General features: G+C 40.8%; 1 protein-coding gene across 3 annotated transcripts in view; it reads left to right on the top strand.

The window, feature by feature from the left end:
* The window catches only part of LIMCH1 (LIM and calponin homology domains 1), a 233,810-nt gene that overhangs the window by 151,520 nt on the left and 60,933 nt on the right, over window positions 1-21,357 (top strand). For all 3 annotated transcript variants that reach the window (XM_044418200.1, XM_044418199.1, XM_044418201.1), the window contains exons 6-8: window positions 3,521-3,631; window positions 8,524-8,719; window positions 12,494-12,746. In XM_044418200.1, the coding sequence (XP_044274135.1) occupies window positions 3,623-3,631; window positions 8,524-8,719; window positions 12,494-12,746 (458 nt within the window). In that variant the 5' untranslated portion in view covers window positions 3,521-3,622. The remainder of the gene's footprint in view (window positions 1-3,520; window positions 3,632-8,523; window positions 8,720-12,493; window positions 12,747-21,357) is intronic.

Consider the following 21,357-nt stretch of genomic DNA (forward strand, 5'->3'; position numbering starts at 1 on the left):
CCCTTCCCTTCCCTTCCCTTCCCTTCCCTTCCCTTCCCTTCCCTTCCAAACTTCTCTTATATTCCAACATTGCAAGTCATTTTTGGGACTGTCAGTGCCATACAATTTGGCTACTTATTTTGACTGCAGTTAAAGCAAAGGATGACAGCCTAAAAGATTATTTTGATTAGTGTCTGAATCAAGTTAACTCCCATCTAATTGAAATATTTCATCAGGAAGTGTGTTATGAAAACCTTGGCTTCCTAAATGGTAGAATAGTGGAAATAGTTTCAGTTCACATCATTACACACACACATGCACACATGCGTGCGCGCGCACACATACACGCCTTCCCTACCCACAATGAATTTATTTCTGTAAGTGGAACTTTCCTGTCAATTATCTGATTGTTATCTAGGCTGATCCCAAGCACAGCACCTGGAGCTAGTAAATAAGAAAACTGTTTTCTTTAATAAATACTGAAATTCAGAGTATGAAGTTAATTCATGCCTTAAAAATTACAAGGTTCAGAACAATTTGTATCTCTGCCCAATTAGGGTGTATCCCCCCCCAGTTGTGGAGAGGCCATAGTTAAGTGCTGGAGCACGTGCTTTGCATGGAGAAGTGCTCTGATTCCACCCCAGCAATGCTTGGTGGGGCCTGGAGAGCCGCCAGCAGCCAGTGCAGACAAGGGTGAATCTAGATGGACCAGCGATCTGTCTCAGTAGAGAGCAGCTTTGTATGTTCTTGTTTAGATTAGTATTCTCTAGTTACTTTTCATTTTATTCCAATCCCTTTCTATCCCTGGATGGATTGAGTTCCTTTGTATTTATGTTTCCTGCATTTGGAACTTACAGCTTTTAATCTCCCCCTCATCAAATTCTCCTGTGCAATTGCCCCTCAATGCTGTAGTTACACTGTGCCCCCTAAAAGCCAGGTAAGGATGGGGGGAACACCTTTAAATGGGTTTTGAGGACCTAGGGGACACTGTAGATAACATGTTTTAATGTACAACCACTCCTGTTTCTTAGCTATCATTAAGAATTCTGGAGCAGACTCTGCCCTAATTCCTTCCTTGTTTAGGGTGGATTCTTCCACTCTCTCTTCATTCTTAACCATTACCAAGCTCTGCAGTTCGTTAGCAAACCCTGGTTAGCCCACACCATGGTTAAGGCTAGTTGGGCAAAGTGGAGTTTTGTAATTGACAGGGGGTTGCATAGTGGTTAGGAGACGATAGGCCAGTTCATAGGTCATGTTAAGCTACCCTGAGAATAAACCACCATGGATTGATTGTTGACAACCTGATAGATGATTAGGTTTTCTGAGGCTTGCATTGGCTTCTTTCCTTCCTCAGTCTGCCTGCTGGCTCCCCAGCATGAATCTCATGCACCTTTCTTTGGCCCATGCATCAGCACCCTTTCTGCAAATGTTCTTCCGGGGTTACTGCTTCTCAAGGGAAACTCCTCCACCATACCTCAGATCACCAAATGGAAATAATATTTCGAACCTTTATGAATATGGTAATACATGTGTGGAAAGGCTGAGGTGGTTGTGATGCTCTAGGACCTGTCTGTTTGCAGTTTATCCAAGCCTACCAATTCCCCCATTTATTAATGTTGTTGTCAATTTCATTCTCCTCTTGGTGCTTCACTTGCAATCACAGTTTTTTTTTTCTTTAAAGACTGCTTCACTTATTCCCAAAGTAACCATACCTGTCCCAAAAGATATTTCTCTTGCAGTTGCATTCTTCTGTTGGTTCCCTTACTAACTGTCAGGTATATGTGTGGGTTACAGAGCAGTGAGGTGGATCAGTAAGCATATGCACAAGGTGAGACAGTGAAGGTGATTGATAATACATTTAAATCCAAATTTATGGCAGAGCAGTAAAGCTGAAGGGGAAATTACATAAATTCCATAGCAGCAGATTTTCATGTCTGTGCACTTGTACGAGGCTGATTAAAAAAAAAAAAAAAAAGCTTGCAAATCCATTGATGACACACTTTGGCGTCCTTTCTTTTTGAATTTTGGGAGCACGAGGCAGAAGGCACTGACAAAGGATGAGGATCAATGACAGTCATAAGATTGTGAGGAGCAGCAGAGGTTTTTGGCACTTTTGCTGGTCAGTGTTCCAACTCTTTCTGAGAACACTCAATGAAGTTGTCCGACTGGGTTCAGACATTCTTCTAGGCAACTCTGACATGATGGCACCCCAAAACCCCGCCAACAAGCCATGGGTTCTTGGAATGACTCGTGTATGAGAAACAAGCCACCGTGTTGAAACTGCACTAGGGTTGAATGTCACAACAGCGCACCACGTGTGGTTGTTGTGCCTCATGAGCCAGGTCAAGTATTGGCAGTGAAGAACTGTTGAAAATTTCATCTGTGCCATAAACTTATAAGGAAGCTTTGGGAAATTCATGATCTTTCAGTGAGAGTCCTTTTTTTGTGCTGTAATAGTGCATTTCTGCGTTAGCTGCCATAGGCACTTGTGTAGAAAACTTTGGTGCAGACTTTGTAAGCACATAACGAATTGCACAAGTCAGAGACTTGGTGCATGTAAAGGAAAAAGACAGCTATAAACTACTGTGGATTTTGAAAGATATAGAGAAGCAGTTGACTTAAGTAAATAAGATAAGAGCGGTGCTGGATGAGACTTGAAGCCTATGCAGGCCAGCCTTCTGTTTGCACAGTAGCTGGGCTGATGCAGGTGGGAAGCTCACAGGCGGGGCATGAATGCAACACAGCAGTGGTCCTCAGCAACTGGTAATTTGCCTATTTTTATGATTCAGATATTTTAAAAACTCTAACCAGCACCCATTGGTATAGCAGATTGATTCAACTAATAACTATAATAAACATTTGGCATACTGTCAGCATCCCTATGGAAGACAGTGGCAATTTATTTTAATATCATGTAATTTTATGAACGATAACAATGCGATGTAAGAAATTTTATAGCAATGTAAGAAATGTTAGCTCCACTGTTATATCTTTTTCAACACTCTGATGTTTGTGACTCTTGAGGGGAGAGTGTACTTAGATTTTCATTCTTTAGCCACCCAGGGATTGTTGAACAAGATTTGATAAAGAGCTCTATTGTTTCTGTATCACATATGTTACCAAAACAGCCTGCTAATGTGACTACAAAGTCTTTACAGCAGTGTAACCTTCATGTTTCTCACATAAAATAGAAACTTTAAAAAACTCTGTCAAATTATTTACAGTGCCATACTATAAATATCTACTTAGACGTAAGCCCTGCTGAGTTAAATGGCACTTTCTCCTAATAAAGTGTGTTTAGGATTCATCCTTAAGCTGCAATCCTATGCATGCTGGGACAGGAAAAAATCTTACATGCCCGGGAATGGCAGACTTCTGATCTAACTATGTATTTATCATGTACAATATAAATATGCAAAGGATTGTATTTTAAATATGATGTACAAAGTGTGAGAGGCAGCTAGTCAAAGCTACTGTACTGAATTGATGAAATAATTTGGATGGGTTTCCCTGCACAATTAATGTTCTCTGAATTCTTCAGGTTTTAATCACCATCTATTGGCTGGGGAAAACTGCCAACAGCAGTACTTGCTATAGCGGAGCAACACTGAACCTGAAGGAGTTTGAAGGATTGCTGACCCAGATGAGAAAGGTATTTTTGTCACTTTGGGGATAAAATAGAATTTTAATAGACTATTAATGGTTTGAATTTCTCCCAAATACTGTGGCTTACATCCAGTAGATGTTGTTATTAGAGAGGCACTGAATGATGGACAGTGGAATGAAACATGCTTATTTGCTAATGGCTCGTACAGATTCTGAATGGATGCAGTGCAGCCTTTCTTTCTTTAAATATTGTTAACAATGACTATTGTTCAAGTATATCCACCGTTGTTTCTGCATGTATCAATTCTGCCAGTTTTAATGATCATGTAATTGTTTTCACTCTTGGCTTTAGAGTAAAATTTTTCATCAGCGAAGAGATTCTGTGAGAGCCATTAGAAAAGAGTATCTCAGGCCCCACTTCTGCCTCAAACTTAGGTTGGAGGACAAATTTGGCTCCTACGTTAAAAAGGAATGCATTGTACTGGTGTGGTGGGACACTGTTGCCTTGCCCATTGGCTTTTTCTTTTGATCAAGGCTTTGCAGAAATGCATGCTCCCAGGAATGGAGGCAAGTGAATGTTGTGTGTTAAAAGGGAAGAATACTTACGTAGCTCCTATTTATTTCAGTAAAGCATGTGTAGGGGACCTTGTTAATTAGGAAAAGCAGATGTTCAGCTTCAGGCACTATCATACCCTGGGCAGGATCTATGGGTCAGAGATAGATCATCTGGCTCATAATCAGTTGCTTATATATCTAAACTTCCAACAGGAATAATCAGATCAACTTGATAATAAACAAAAAGTTTGTAATGTAATCTTTTTTTCTCAGTATGCTTGTAATATGTGAAATTGTTGGGGATAGAGATCTTCAATGTGGCTGTTATGTCTACTTTATTGTGTGTCTGTGGACTTGATTTTATCCAGATGGCTGTGATAACTGTTGCATTATGGAATGCCATGCTATAGATCTTCGGTTCAACAAGTATGTAATAGTACAGATGCAAGCAAAGGAATTGAACCACATGTTTGAAGTGAGGCTGTAACAGTAGATTGCAAACACAGAGGCTGCGTACATATTAACATGTGAATTGCCATAATAAGCAGCGATGTCTTGCACTTAAATAGTACCTCTTTAATGTTCAAAGCAGTCCACTTCTATTACCTTGGTAATCCTTCTACAGCCTTGCATGGTCGGCCAGTATTACTATGTCAAAAGCCAGCTAGTAAACCTATGACTGTGGTTTACTTTCTGCCTCACAGTTCAGGATGTTAAGCCATGGCTCTCATCCAATTATACAGAAAGAAGAGATGAACATCCTCATAGCTGGTTCATTCATGCACACCCTCGTGCCCTATTAAATTCTTGGCATGTCAGATAACACCGAACTGAACTAAACTTCTATTCAAATGACAGTCTAAGAAAACTTACAATTTCAGAACCAAGGCTTTATTCTACAAGTCTGTTCATTCATTTCTTAATTCATTCAAATGCTCACTTAAAAGGGTTTTTTAAATGTTTGAGAAGTTTTATGAATGAAAAGTGGTCTGTGTTACTGGATCGTTCATCTGATGTTCATTCCTCATGCTGCTGAATGTTTCCACAATAGTCAAACATTCTCTCGCTTTTCCAAAAATTGGCAGCTTGCCAAAGGATTAGATATATTCTATTGGTATGCAAGATGTGGAACTTCAGAGAATTTGGGAAAGATGTCAGATTGGTTGGGACTGTGTAGGAGGAGGCAAGGAGTTTGAATAGGGATTGGCTTTGTGGTCTGTTCTAGCAGTTTATAGTATGAATTTTTAATATTATACAGTACTTGGCCATCTTGAATGAATGCAAAATAAGCTTACTGTGTTTTGCATCCTGTGTTATTTATTTTGAACCCAAGGTGGCTGTTGTCAGTGGATGCCTACTGGTGTATGGGCCCTTCCCAAGTGTCCAGGTGGACTTACCCTTGGTGTGGTCCTGCTTGGAGAAAATCTTTACATATTGGCCTGAGCTCTTAATGGCTAAGCAGAATGAGTTGTGGGATGGAGACGTTTCCATACCGTACCTTGTAAGACCTGCACTGAGCGTTTGCTGGAGCACAAGCATGTATGTATGCATAACCATATGCAACTTACATGCCCTGTTTTCTCTCACACACACATTGACTCGTCTCACACTCAACCCAGGAGAAACAGATCTTGCAGCAAAAGGATTAAGGTATTGCAGCCACCAAACACACTAAAACAACAACAACCAAGGAAAAATGCTCTAGGAACATGCTGAGTAGTAGCTGCCATAAAGCCAGAACTCATTCTTAAAAGTATCCCCTAAAGTGGGCAGGAACCGTCAACCTCTGCTTTGGGGGCACTCTGGGAATGGCATTCCATCTGGAACTGCTGTGGGTCTGGGAGCTGTTAGACAGAGCTTGTGGGGAGGTACATGCACACTTTTTGCACCCCTGAAATTAAGGGAAAAACAACCTGCCAACTTTTGTTTAATTTCACTGCCCAGTTAGAGACAATACGAGAAGTGGCAATTTAGGAGTATGGAATACAAGATTTGAATTTAGTTCACATATGTCTGTCATAGAAGAACGACACACTTCTTAGTCCTTAATAGTCACTTCTACAGTAATGAGTGCTACAGAAACTAAACCAGACTTCAGAAACAAAACCATGAAAGAGTGCATTTCTCTTCATATTATTTTACATCTCTGAGCTTGGTCTCAGGGAACCTTGGCTTTAAGCATGCCATGCGTGGTACTTTTGACAACCAGCTCTTCAGTGACCCTAATTAAGTTTTCTCCCTGGGAAGTGTGTAGGGCATTTGAGAGGTGACTAGTCCTGCTTCCTACATAAAGCTCATGGCAGTTCCTGTGCTCCTTTCTCTCAGCTGCTTCTTCCAGTGACACTTGTGTTGTTCCCAAAGAATCATCTGCTGGGGTGGAGCAGCTGAGAGACTCAGTAATCAAGTTTAAAGTTCCTAGTTTAGGTTTGCCATTCACTAGGCAGTGGAGACAACCTGAGAGGCACACAGCCCAGGCTTTCACAAGCAATATGGATATAATAATCCTGACCTATCTTGTAAGAAATAGAATTTTCATGACCAACACAAAGCTCTCTTTGGGTACCTCTTTTCCTTTCTTGTATGTAAGAATATGCTTCCTATTTACTTCTTAAGAGTGCAATCCAGTGCATGTCTACTCAGAAGAAAGTCTCATTCTTTTCAGTGGAGCATATTCCCAGGTACTGTGCATAGGATAGGAACTTGAAATGCTGTAATTGGAGACCTAGCCCTCCACTCTTGACTCCTAGTGACAGAGACCTTCTAAAATGGGTGCAGCATATCTGCAATATTCCTCAAAGAATCCCTGCAATATACCAGTACACCTTTCACATGCATCTCACCAGTAAATAATGGTAATGGTAATTACCACTTCAGTTTAACAGGAGCACTGAAAAAGATGTATGAAATGCACGACACCTCTGGTTTGATTTGTGGATGGTGCAGAGCTAACTGGCATTAATACGTAATAGCATTACAATCCAGTGCACTCCAGAAGGTATCCTATTTAACTTGCCATCTGAGCTTTTCAGATGGCTCCACATGAGTGATAATAGTGTCCTCACTTTTTTCATTCAGAGGGAGGAGGGCTGAAGAAAAAACTTCAGAAAGTTTGCCTTTCAGTAGAGGCTCTTATTTTTGTTTGTCTTGGCCCCATGCTGTTGTAACTGATGGTAAGATACAGGTCGAAACAAGGGGGAATGTCCTAATAATGCAAGGCTGAGGATGGCTTCCACTGACCTTTTCCCTCTCTGGGAGCTTTCAGTGTTTTAGTATGTGCAGCTTGCACTGGAAAGAATTTATAATCGCGAGGCTGTCAAAGACAGCCATTGTTCTCACTGCTCTGAACATGTGGGTCAGCTACAAGTGCTTTCATATCCCCCAGAGCCAGGAGCTGGCAACAAGCAAAGAGCAAGACTGAATTCTTCAGAGGCATCAGGAAAAGCGTTTTGCATATTTTTCTTCTTCTTCCCCCACTGCCGATTGTTTCGGGGAAAAAACTGGGATTTCTCTTCAAGGTAGAAAGAAGCTGCGGATGCTTCCAGCTTTGTTATTTTGGCGGAGCCAAAAGCAGCAAGAGCAAATGCTGACTGCCAGAGCTCCAGACTAATAGAAGTGATCTGTTTGGTGAGGTTAGAAATGTCTTGCATATAACGTAAAGCCAAGATACCTTTGCCCATATGCTATGGACAGTGGCTTATACGAGGAGGATATGGATGAAGGATGCTGCAGTCCCATTCCCTGAGCCCCCACTACGTGGCATATACGTAAGCCTGTACCTGCCTGAAGTGGTCTCCAACCTGCAGAGACGCATGCCATAGTAAATGTGTTAGCTTATTACAGTGCCACAGGAATCCTGGTTGTGACAGATTAACATTGGCTTCTCTTCTGTAGAATGCGTAACACTGTTTTTCAAAGTTTCTTCCAACTATTTGTGTTCACTGGTGTGGATCTTATCTTCCATTTCACAGCCACCTCTTACTAGTTATTTGAAAGTCTGGGGGAAAGAGAGCGAAGGAGAGAAAATGGTAAACAGGGCTAGAAACAGACAGTGAGATTTTTTTAAAGAGAATTGGAAGTTGTTTGCGAGATATGTTGCTTCCCATGGTACCTGCACATATTTCTTTAGTCCTGTGGCTGCTTCTGGTTTAACAGGCTTTTATAGTCTTCCAAAAACATGCAAAACTTACTGATCAGGGACAGCTTTGGTACAAGAAAACTGTGTAAACATTGAAGGAACAATGATTCCATGATACCATTCTTAATTCACTTCAAAGAGTGTTTGTCTTCATCCATAGCTGCATGCATTCAAGTTGCACAGAGAAATCGTACTTTTTGTGTAAGTAGATTTCTTTAAGGACTTCTCCCTTTCATCTTTTATGTTAGGACCCTGAGGATGTTGAGAGCCCCAGGCGCAGCATCCGCGACAGTGGCTATGTAGACTGTTGGGACTCTGAACGCAGTGACTCGCTTTCTCCCCCTCGCCATGGTAGAGATGATTCCTTTGATAGTCTTGATTCCTTTGGTTCCCGCTCTCAGCAGACGCCATCTCCAGATGTGGTGCTAAGAGGAAGCAGTGATGGTAAGCTGTGTTCCCCAGGGATCCAGTTGAAAGGGATCCATGACTCTTTGGGTACAAAGTGGTTGATGGGCTGGTGTCAACTATGGAATTGTGATGGGCCTTGCTAATCCCATGTTGCTTTGATTTATGGCTTGAAAGCTTTTGGAGAGTTTTGCTCACATTTCAGTTAAAGTCCTTTCTCACTTGCAGTTATGGGTTTGTGGGGTGGGTAGGAAGTTGCACTATAGCAGTCTTAATTTATGAGTTGCTGCTTCTTGGGTCTGAAGTAGAAGAAGATGTTAGGCAGACATTGGTTGGACTAATAAAATGGGACGGAGAGACAGTGAGACTACCAGGATGGGGAAACACTGCTTGGAATGAGTAGGATGACTGCAAAGGAAGAGGAACCACTTCTTATGTGAGTTATCCTGAAAGAAAAGTAAATAAAAATTGTTCTTTATTTAGCATTTTAAAATTAGTTGGCAGAGAATAAAGAAAGTTAAGCATTCTGACACTTGTGTAATGGTAATATTGTGCATCTCTCTCCGGTTCTGTAACCTAAATCAGATTATAACAGAAAGATTTTGAAGGAGAAAAATATATTTCTTTGTGTGTGTCCAAAGTGCTACTTGAGCTCAGAGTTTAAATCCATAATAAATCACAGGTTTAATCATGCTTAAGGTCACTGGCTTTAATGGGTTTATGATGATGCTGAATTGTGGTTTATTTTATTTAGCAGTTCATTTGTATCTGCTTTCTTTAAAGAGCTAAAGTTTTCATATATAGAGCTACCTGCCTTTTATCATCAAAAGTGTCCCATGGGTAGGTTAGGCAAAGAGACAGTGCCTGACCAAGGATCACCCAGCAAGTTTCAAAACTGAGTGAACATTTGAATTTTCACAGTTCACCTGCATTGTATTACTATTGAAATAGAACATTAGTTTCTTGCATTTCAATGGAAGTAATAAGACATATGTTAAGAAGCACATTCTTGTTTTTAAAACCAAACAATGTCAGTTTTGAAGTTATGGTCACGTCCTTCTCCTATTTCTTAGACTGTCTGACTTTCATAAACAGAAGCATTAAATAACAAAGAAGTAAATACACAATAAGATGATCAGAACTATTGCTACAATTACTTGGTTTATCCCCAAAACAGCTCCTGCTTTTGTCCATTGTGGATCTATGGATAATTGCCTCTCCTTATTGTATTAGTACTAGGGACAAAATGCATGTATTTGCATAGTCTCTATTTTGTTATGATATGGTTAAAGCTAGGGATGTGGGAAAAATTAATTTGGTTCTCATTTTAATGTAGGCTTACTTATTTGCACATTTTTGACCCTGTTCTTCAAAATGTGCACGTCTCCAAACTCCTCCAAATAAAAGGAGTTTTCCATTTAAAAATACATGTAAAACTGTGTATATTATAGAAGGGTGTGGTCAGGAATGAATATATTCATGAAAATAATAATTTAAATCCATTGTATTGTATTATGGAAAACTGTTTGCACAAAAGGTGCATAATATGCAAAGTTGTATTCAAAAGTTGCTTATATTAGGAAAAATTCAAACAAAAGCACACATGAATGTTCATGCAAACTTTTAAAAACCTGTCAAAGTTGTGACAGATTTAACTTTAAATCTTTAAAGATAAGAAACTCAGACAAAAACTGAAAGTTTTATCTATGCACTTTTATAACATTTCCTTTACAAAAAGGGAATTTAGAATGCTCCTGTGCTAAATCTTTTGTCCAGTAAGCTATTTCACTGCTCCAAAGACCTCCTAGGAATGCTGTTCTTCCATTCCACTTTTTTTTTCCAATGCTTTTTCAAGCACATTTCAAACCTGATTAGTTGAAGCAAAAAATATCTGGGCTGTTCTGTTCATGTTTTTTAGTACTCCCTTCCTGGAAAAAAGGGAATGTTGACTGTTGTTCTGAGTTCATTTTGTAGTCTACAGTGGTACAGATTCTCCTTGTAATGCCTAAATTCTGAATCATCCAGTTGATTGGCCATAGGTTCATTGCTAAATATCCCTTTCAGATATGCTAGTCCATGCAAGAAAGATGTTTCTGTGTCTGCTGGCCAGGAAATCTCCATCTTTGGGATGGTGTTCTTTTGAATATCAAACAATGATGGATGACTTTCACATGACCTGTGTGTGAGCTTTCAATGGCATCTGGTTTGCTGTTACTTGAAATACCAGATGAGATGGGCTGTGACGATCTAATGCACCAAGGAGGCCTCTATGATTGCATATACCTCTATCCATAGTGTAGCTGTTCATTGAAGATTCCTTTACCAATTGTATGTTCACATTGATCAGTCCCAGTTAGCAATTTAGTTGCTGTATTTTGGAATGAATGAAGTTTCTAGGTCATTTTCAAAGGTAACTCTATTGTATTTTATTTATTTAAACCATTTTTATGCTGCCCCATTTGCAAAAAGCCTCAGGGCGGCTTACAACATTAATAAATAAACATAAATAAATAGTTATATAATTAGAGTTAAAAAACTGGAAACATCTTGGCATGTACATAAAAACCCAATAAATACAATTCATAAATTAACAATTAAAATAACTTTTAAATAAAAAGATCTTGGCCTGGCGCATTGGTGTATTGCATTGTAGTAATCCAAACAGAAGGTTACTGGAATAGAAATAGTCACGTGGCTCTCTCTGTCCAGGTGCAGCAGGGAGGGACAACTTTAGGCTGTCCAAAGACCAGTATTTCCCCCAGGCCCACCCTGCCTCTGAAAATGGTCTTGGCATGCCACTATGGAAACTTAAAAAGGAGAATTTATGCTTGCCATCAAATGTTGGTGGGAAATTATCAGCTACACTAGGGGCTGCATGCAGCCAAATTTTGTGTTGCTCATCCCTGTAGCACAGGAACAGTGATGGGTTTAAGCACATATTCCAAACTGTGAATCTGCTCCTTTAGGGATTGGTTGTGCATTTTTTTTCAAACCAGGCTAAACACCACCTAACTAGACAGGCAAAGCACCACCACAAGCATCACTGTTTTGTCTGGGACTGTTTGTTGGCCCTCATCTAGTTCATAACCACACTAAGGAACTGCTTCAAAACTGTGTGATTTGAAAAGGAGAAACCAGAGTTGGGAGTCATCAGCATATTGGTAACATCCCAGTTCACATTGCTAGGTAAATTCCCCCATGGTTACTTGTTAACGTTAAGCAGAATGGGGGGAAATAGACCTTTGAGGGACTGCATGGTACAATTCCCAAAGGGCGCAACAAGAATTCCCCAGCACCCCTTTTTGGAAATCGTAATCCAAATAGGAGCAGAACCGCTGCCGCATTGTGTCCTCATATCCCAATTCATACAGTCTATCCAGAAGGACACTGTGGCTGATGCTATCAAAATCCATCTGAGAGAATAAAAGAGTTGTACTCCTTCGCTCTCACAGCACAGGGCAGCCATGGCAGGTTCTGATCCAAATCCAGACCTGAGCATGGTTTGAAATAAATTTTCAACATGTGGCCTTGTGAATGTTGTATTGTGACATTGCAAAGCTTCGAGATGGAGTGAACACAGTATGTTTTATACACAATCTTATCTTTTTTCCCAGTTGAGACTGGAACGTACATGCTTCTTTAGGGATTTGAAGAGCCTTCCTAGATGGTGGTATCAGTGGACAATTGGTACTTTTACCTTGGAAATGAGGTGTTAGAGGGGGAAAGGGGATGAATCTTCTGCACTAAGTATAATGCTTCTGAACTTAGTGCATTTTGATTAAGTACTTAATTTTGCCTCTTTCTTTTAAACAGGGAGAGGCAGTGATTCTGAATCTGACTTACCGCATCGAAAATTGCCTGATGTGAAAAAAGACGATATGTCTGCCAGACGGATATCCTACGGTGAACCCAAATCAATTGTGCCTTTTAACCAATACCTCCCCAATAAGAGTAACCAGACTGCCTATATTCCAGCTCCTCTCAGGAAGAAGAAAGCTGAACGGGAAGAGTACAGGAAGAGCTGGAGTACGGCTACCTCTCCACTCGGAGGAGAAAGACCCTTCAGGTAAGGCCTTGGCCCTGGCATCCAAATCATGTTTTGTCCTAAGAAGTACTTTGTTTTAAGTTCATACAATGTACATCTCTTAGAGGTTCTAAAGATTCCACACAGATTGTCCCTGTGGATGCTGCAGCCTCTTCAAATCTCTCACAAATCCACTTTTGCCATCCACCTTTGATGTAACCATCTCCAACAAATCCTTGGAATCACATTTGCTTGAATTCCATCCCTGTTGCCACTGTCTTTCCCCTTCTTTCTTTTCACCGCCATTGTCTCCCCCTTGTCCCAATCTAGATTGGTGCGTCCTTAGTTCAGACACCTTTTTTCATTTACTACTCTGTAAAATGGACATTGATGACGGTGTGTAAACAGGAGCAAGATGGATCTCAGGTGAAGAAGCATTTGATCTGGCTCATCCACACAGACAGGTGTCATCCACACTGACATGTACTTCCTGGCATTGATTCCCATGAGCCACAACAACTCACTTTCCCTGGGAAGCGGGGCTTGGTGGCATGGTCTTCCCAGGTCAGAATTTATTTCCTCCATTGACCTATTCGCTTATCCTTATGCAATTCAAATTGCTTTGTGGATGGAGAACGCATTTATAGGCCTGCCTTCTCTGTCACACACCTGCCCCTTTATCTCTCCAGTCACTGGGGCTGAATTATTACAGTGGGGGATCCCACTGCATCAGGTGTGGGTTAAAATGCTCTAAATCACTTGGAGTGTCTACACAAGTACAGCAGGTTCCTTGTAAGAGACGTTCAGCTCCAGCCATTTAAGGGCTGTGGCAACATAACGGGGAGGCATAAGCATATCTCCCCAGCCTTCCTCATGGGACTGGAAATGCATGCAGGGCAATGAGGGAAGAGCATCTGTGTGTCCGCATCCACAGGAGCATACTGTGCTGAGACTTGCAGACTGTTTAAACCAGACTGGAGTCATGTATGGTCGTTAAAGTGGATTGTCCCTCCCACCTCTTTTTGTTTTTATTTTTTTTTAATAAACACCTTAATATTAAAAAGTTTTCCTTTTTCATTCTAAGAACTGGTTGGATCAAGACTGAATTAGTTGAGCTTAGTTCCAAGCAAAATCTTTGGTCTGAATGGGAATTCAGTTCAACTGTTTTAGTCTAGAACCTACCTCATATGTGTGCATGTTCATAAAATGTGAGTGCAATGTCTTGCAGTATGTCTGTGTAATGGAACATTTCTCTTTCTTGAATACTTACATTTAACAAGGATAATAATAAAAAAGTATCTCTTGATGTGGGACAGACTTATCTGGCCTGCATAATCCCAAATAGCAACAGCTAAGGAAACAGGAGCATACTGTGTAACCATCTGCCCTATATGACTTAATAGCCAAAGTCACCCTGAAACTATAGAAGAAGAACAAAACGAGTTACTGGTACAATCCGAAGAAGTGCTCTTGGGCTGCAGAGCTTCCCTTGCAGCCCCCTCTGTGAAACCTGTTCAGGCAGACACAAGCCAAAGAGACCCTTTCCATCAGTCTCCTGCACATGCTGCAAACAAAGCAGCAAGACTCAGGAATACTGAAAGAGACCCAGAGGAGCTCCGGAAGCTAAGAAGGCTTGAGCAGGCTGGTATTAAGATCATGCCGGCAGCACAACGCTATGGCAGCAGGTTAGCGTCATGCCGTGGGACTTTGCGTGCGCATGCGTCATGCTCCTTCGCTGTGCTTTGTGGTGTGCTTGTGGTGCGACTTCCTGTAACACACAAAAATTAGGCTAATAAATATCCACACCATTTGCTCCACATAGTGTTAAAAGCATTTGTTGCAAGTGGGGAATAAACAGCAGTATACTTGAGTGGAAAACAATTGTTCTAATTATTGTGATGATGTAACAGCTTCCAAATAATCAGTTTTTGTGGGAATGAGTGGTCAACATATGTGTATGCGTTAAATGGATGTAAGGTAAACAATTGCATAGAGGAAGTCTAATTAAAAGCAGGAATTGTAAAAGCATGCAGTTCATTACTTTTACCAGTCAGAGCATTGAGACCATGTTCAACAATTTACTATAAACAAGTACATGCTTGCCATGGAAAGATGGGGCATGTATATACCCGCAACTCAGTTGGGTATTTAGAATTAATACATGATCAACTGTGATACCAGTGGAGATAGGGTGGGATAAGGTGTGTGCTCCTCCCTTTGACTCTTTCTGAGGTGCTGCCCTTGGGTGGCATGCTCAAACTGGAACCTTCTCACTATCTTGAAGCTTTGTGCCTGGCCTGAATGGTCATTCTAAGAGCAGGTCCATTCTTCAGCAGCTGCTTGATATCTGATGGGGTACCTTGTTGTCAATCCTGACCAAAAGCCTGGGCAACATGGAGCAAGGCTTTATATCAGCCTTTCTGACTCTTGTCTGGCCCCAGGATCTTATGATGGTCAAAAGATTTCTTGATGGTTGAAAGATCTCATGATGAATGTCCTAGCCATTAGGAGATGTCTATTCCCTTGGTCTTATGAAGGCTAGGAATCCTGGTTATCACATATTTTCTGTTTTAGGTCTTATGAAATCCAGTATACCTGACTGCCCCTGAAAAGGTGGCAGGACAGTTCCACCTTCCACAGCCACTGCAGCTGTCCCCCTCTGCAGCAGGAATCAGCTCTGATGGTTGGGCAAGGGGCTTCTATTACTAGGCATTCTTCAATTGATTTGGTAGAAACTCTGTGGGGAAATGATATGGTCTAAGCTGTTAGAAGATGTGCACGGGCATGTACTTGCACACAGACATGTTGGTACATGGAAGATTTTGGCTTGGGGAGGGTTTGGATGAAATGGTATCCCTTTCTGCTTTCTGGTTTCTGGTGTTTATGTTGTACGTTAAAAAAAAAAAAAAAGCTGGGTTATTCTAAACTCCAGACTATTCCAAACTCTCTAATAGGTGTGGCCATATATGATCGTATGGTATACAGCAGTTCTTACAGAACCAGTGAAACCATTTATTTATTTATTTATTTATCAATTTATATCCTGCCTTTTTCCTACAAAGGGCTCAAGGCAGCTTACATCATTCTCCTCCTCCATCTTGTCCCCACAACAACAACCCTGTGAGGTAGGTTGGGCTGAGAGTCTGAGTCCCATGGCTGAGCAGGGACTAGAACCCAGGTCGTCTGAGTCCCAGTCCCAGCTCTTAACCACTACACCACACTGGCTTTATAAACAATTTAAATCTGGTTTGAAATGGGATGTCCATTAGAGACATTTTATTAGTGGTGTAGTTAAGTAGTGTAATCTTTGTGTGCAATCTGATGATACATTTTAAACTGGATACAAATGTAGCTGTACCAAAAAGAACATAAATGGAACCACATACATTGGATGGCTTACTTGTTAATAATGCATCTTTGGATTCACACATTTGCTTCCCCCATTTCACGCACACCAGGCACTAGACCTTAGCCTGAGGAAAGATGGTTCGCACCTCAGAGCTGGTTCCAGTGGTAGAATGCTGGCTGACTTGGACAAATCCTGGAAACTTGAGTGGATTGATTTCATGAGTACCATAACAGAGTTGCCGACTGACTTACACATTTTCTTTTGTGGAGGTGGAAACACGATATTTCTGAATTTATTTCTTTTCTCTGCAAGAACCATGTAAGTGTGACATGTTTTCATGAACCAGATTGTCTTTTGCTCAATAGGTGGCAGAACATCATTGGCACCTACTCTTGGATAGTTTTAGGCATTATAAAAAAATTGTGGTGTGGAAGGCATGAAACTGCCTTCTTGGAAACCATCAGGCAATGCTGGAGTAATAAGATTTTGCAAAATCTGACAGACAAGGGGTCAAATTCTACTTATGTTAAGTACGTGGGAATTTCTGTTGTGTGTGGAATTTTCGAAGTAGACAAGTCTCCATATGCAAGTCCCTATTTTGCTTGGAAAGTGCAAAAAGCAGTGGAGGTTCCCCTCAGTTTCTCAGGCACTGCTTGTTTGTCACGTATGAGACCAATGTGGCTAGTTTTTCTGAAGGCATTCCACTCTTAGCTTATATTACAGGCAATAGCGTACATTTCTCTATCTGGAAGACACATTAGAACTAATATATGCAATAACCAAGGCAACAAAGTATTTTAACAACAGAATCTGTGAGGCTTAAGTGTGAATCTTGGAACCAAACACTAATAAAAATAATGATGCAGTCTCTCCCTTCCTGCTTATTTTCAGATAACCTGTCATGTGGTGTAAAATTCAGAAGGATAAAATGAGTTCTCATTTGGATCAAAGTTCACTGTTCCTTGGCCAACAGAGTTACGTTGGGCATGATAGGTTTAGCACATGTGTTCAGAAGAGGTTAACAGCCTCTGGCCATTAGGCATAGCTCCAATCTTCCAGCTTCAGATCTCTCCTTCAAAGTTGGAGACACATGCGGGCATAGCTGTTGTTTAGCCAAGGGCAGCAGTGTAGGGCTGGTGTTGGTGAGGAAGGTTCTGACATCATTTTATATGCAAACCCCATCCCGTTCTCTCCCAAGGACCTCTTTTACTGCCTTAGGTACAGCAAGATGTTCAGTATTTGCAACAGTCATTATTTCATTCTTCACTGTCCTCTGGCTTTTTTTTCTGGGTGCCAGGTGCAGTTTTTCAAATAGTGGTAGGTGGTGGGGAAGACCTACTGAAGAGCAAACGCTGCAAGAGCCAGTTGTGCTGGTGTGATTGTATCTTAGCAACAGGCTTGTTTTAGAGCTTCGGGAAGGATCCAACAGTGTCTGTGTGCAAGGGTTCTTGACGTGCTTTCCCGGTGTCAAAAGCACTTGCTTCCAAGAGCCATTGATAATAGTGCATTGCTAGTACATGGATCACATTGGATCCTTTCATGTACTTGTTTTAATTTTGAAAGAATGAGATAGAGAATTCATTATTTTTTGCAGGAGAGAATAATTTAGAAATGGCAGCTGAGAGAGGGAAAGAGAGACTTTAAAAATCAAATTCATTGGTTTTCTGTTTTCTTTCCTGTTGTTGAAGTTTTCCATTTTGATCTTACATTGTGCTGTAATCAAAGCACACCGATTTTCCTTTTTATATAATTCCATTGAAATGTCGCAATCATGGCCAGTGGGAATGAAGGAAAAACCTTGCATACCTACAGAAGAAGTGCAAAGTACTCACATTTCCTCCCTGACTCCCATCTTCAGCCTGAACACTGTACCTTGCAAAGCCGGCCTGAGGAACTCCTTTAATTAATAATAAAGATCTTCACATTCTTCTATATAAACTTCTTAGGAGGACATGATATTAGTCTTCGAATATCTAAAGGGCTATGATGCAGTAGATGGAGCATTTTGTCCTCTGTTGCTCCTGAGGACAAGGCTAGAATTAATAGGTGGAAAATACAGATTTGAGTTGCAGGAGGAACTTCTAACAGTATGAGCTGTTCAGTGGTAGAACACACTGTCTCAGGATGTGGTGGGCTAGCCTTTGCCCCGAAGGTATTTAAGCAGAGGCAAAATGACCATCTGTCAGAGATGCTGTAGTTGCATCTTGTACTGCAGATCTTTCTTTATGAGGAACTGGACTAGATGACCTTGAAGATCCCAACCCTGTGGATTCCATATAAAAAGAACTTTATTACCAACTTCACAGCTGTACTCCTATCCCTAAGGGGAGCAAATGTGAATTAAAAATGGCACAATCTATTTAATTCAAGACTAAAACTTTATTGCTGTGCAATTTGGAATTGCCTTTGATATAAAACCCCTCTGTTCCTTTTGGAGTACTGCAGCTATCACATCTGGTTTCCCTGTGTCTGTTTACAAAAAACTTCATGGCAGTTAAAAAAAACAATTGTGTTAGAAATGGTTCTTGAATAACTTTCTGCTGCACATCTGCTGCACATTTTCAAACTGAAGCCAAAGCATCATAGTTGGGAGGAAAAAAGTGCATTGTGTGTGTATGTTGGTGTCACGGGGGTGTGTTGCTGGACTTTTTCTTGTCAGTAGTAATTGTGCAGTATTGCAATACTCAAATTCCTGGGACCCACTGATACATAAACTAGGAGAACATATAATGTCTGATCTTCTAGTAGAAAATGGCCTCTGGTACTGCTATTGTTTGTGGTTGTTGAAAAGCTTGAGTGAGCATATTCTAAAGTGGACCTTTTTTTGACCTTTTTATAAGAGAGGTTCCACAGATAAACTGTGCTTCAGGACAGGAAGAAAATATCTGCAGGTGTACAATGCACATCTTTAAAATGAACATAAAAGTCTCTCCTTTTTAGGTTTTCCATCATCAGTTGAGAAATATCAATGATTTTGGTCATGTACTATGATAGTCTTCAAGGGTACCATAATCTAAAGATTGTGATGGTTGTGGTGTGACCTGACTTTTTCAAAAAAGTTGCTTTGATTGTAAAGATGGAAAAGATAAAGAAATTCATGATGAACTATTACAGGTGGTATAAGTGAGAACAGAAGCTAGAGAGTCACTCAGTGTGAAACACATGAACAGAATGTTTTTATTTTGGGGGAGTTGGATATTAGTAACAAGAAAACTGAATTGTTTGAGAATAACAGCACCTCTTTGAAATGGTGAAATGAGTCATTCACATTGTGTCCTGGTTTGCTCCACTCATAATTGCATTTATAAATAAAGATATAACAACGATTGCCATATATGCATGGACTTCCAAGTTTTGCAGCATGGGATCTTAAATCATGACTGCTTCGTCTAAGCTAACAGCATGTGCACCCATATTTTGTTTCCTTTTTTAAAAAAATATGGAGAATTATGTTGTCTTTCTCCATTTCAACATCTGGATTTCCCATTTAACTTTGCCATGTATCAGTCAAAAGCACATGTGTGAAATGAATGAGCTAACTCCGGATATCATCCTCCGCAAAGAAAACCCCTTTATGTTGTGCTATCAACGGAAGGATTCTGGCTCTGAAGATGAAAGGGATGACAGAATTCCTGACCTAGAGAAAGATGACTTTGCTGTACGCAGAGCAAGACTCAATCAACCCAAACTTACATTGCCATTTAACCAGTTCTTTTTTGGATCCTATACAAACAAAGATCGAGGTAAAGTGGAAGAATGGAAGAAACAAAAGAAAAAGCAGCAGTGTACAAGGTGTGCTTATCTACTTGCTTCTGTATTATTGGGTGTAGTTCAAAAATACTAGATGGTTAACTAAAATTACTCGGTCATTCAATATGTTTTTACCCCACCGTTCCTCCAGTTCTGGAAAACAGGATAGCTAACACTGAACCAAAACCACCACCACCTAATGTAAACACAATATTTCCATCCTTAAATTCAACATGCACTAAAATGCAATGATAAGTCTCACTAGAACTGTCCAACTTTACATTGGAGTACGAGGGCCTAAACAATAAAAAGTCTTTCATTTTCCTTGACTAATTGAACTGTGGGCGTAATCCTAATATTACCTGGGAAGGAGTTACAGGATGCTGTTGCTGTCTCATGCCACCACCTGCCTAGCCTCTGTTATTGGCAGGAGAACAAGCAAGACATCTGGTCCTGATCATACGACATAGGCCAGCTGGTGAAGCGAGAAGTGTTCCTTCACATGCCTGGTTCCAAAGACTTTTAGGGCTCTCTATGCCAAAAGAAAGGATCTTGAATTGGGCTTGGCAGTCAGCACAGTGCATTCAGGAGTGGGGTCATAAGATCTCTTCATGTTGTCCCCGTCAACAGCCAAGACACAGCTTTCTGCACCAGCTGCAGCTTCTGGACTACCTTCAAGGGTATCCCCATGTATATTGTGGCAAACCAATTGAACCTGGCTATGGAGGAGCCTCTGTGCCAATCACAAAATACCCCCAAACTACACACCCACTGCTTCAGGAGGCAGTTAATGCAGGATGCTATGATTCCATCCAGCATCAGCTGCATCTGTCATTCCTGGATTGGAGAGCCACTGATTCACAGATCCTCTGCTTTTTGGACATTCACTTCTGCATATAGGCCTTTATTCACTCTATTATTGCTTCCAGATTTTGGTCCAGAATTGGCACAGCTCCTCCTGATTCAGTTCAATTGCAAGACAGAGCTGGGTATCCTCTACAATTGATTCTGTGCCTTAAAACTCTAGGCAGCTCCCAGAGGTTGTAGATAGATGTTAACAGCATGTAAGGCAGGCGAGAACACTGTAGGACCCTACAGCATAAATGCCAGGGGGGCAAGCAGTAGTCTTCTAATACTATTCTCACATAGTGGCCCTGTAAACAGAATTGAAATCATCATAAGGCATTTAGTTCTTTCTCCTGGATATTTGCACTTGCATCTGAAAAGGCCCCTAGTGGCAAAACATGGCCATAGTGGTGGTGTGTTCAGTCGCATCAAACTGCAAGGAATTCATGAGGTGTTGAATTTCCCTTCATGAGTTCTGGTTGTAAGTACACAGGGAATGAGGCTTTATCCATCTCCTGTCAATTAAGCTAATGTTTTGACCTCAGCTATAAAATATAACATAAAAACATTGGTACTTCAGTGGAAAGTACTCATCTTCTGATAGGTTCACAAGTATAGACTTAGTCTTCCCTACATGAGACATTTATTGTGTGCTCATGTTATCCTGGTCATAGAAATTTGTGGATCAGTTTCACCAAACTGTTATTC

The sequence above is a fragment of the Varanus komodoensis genome, unplaced genomic scaffold, assembly GCF_004798865.1.
Source record: "Varanus komodoensis strain SLA01 unplaced genomic scaffold, ASM479886v1 scaffold9, whole genome shotgun sequence".
NCBI lineage: Eukaryota > Metazoa > Chordata > Lepidosauria > Squamata > Varanidae > Varanus > Varanus komodoensis.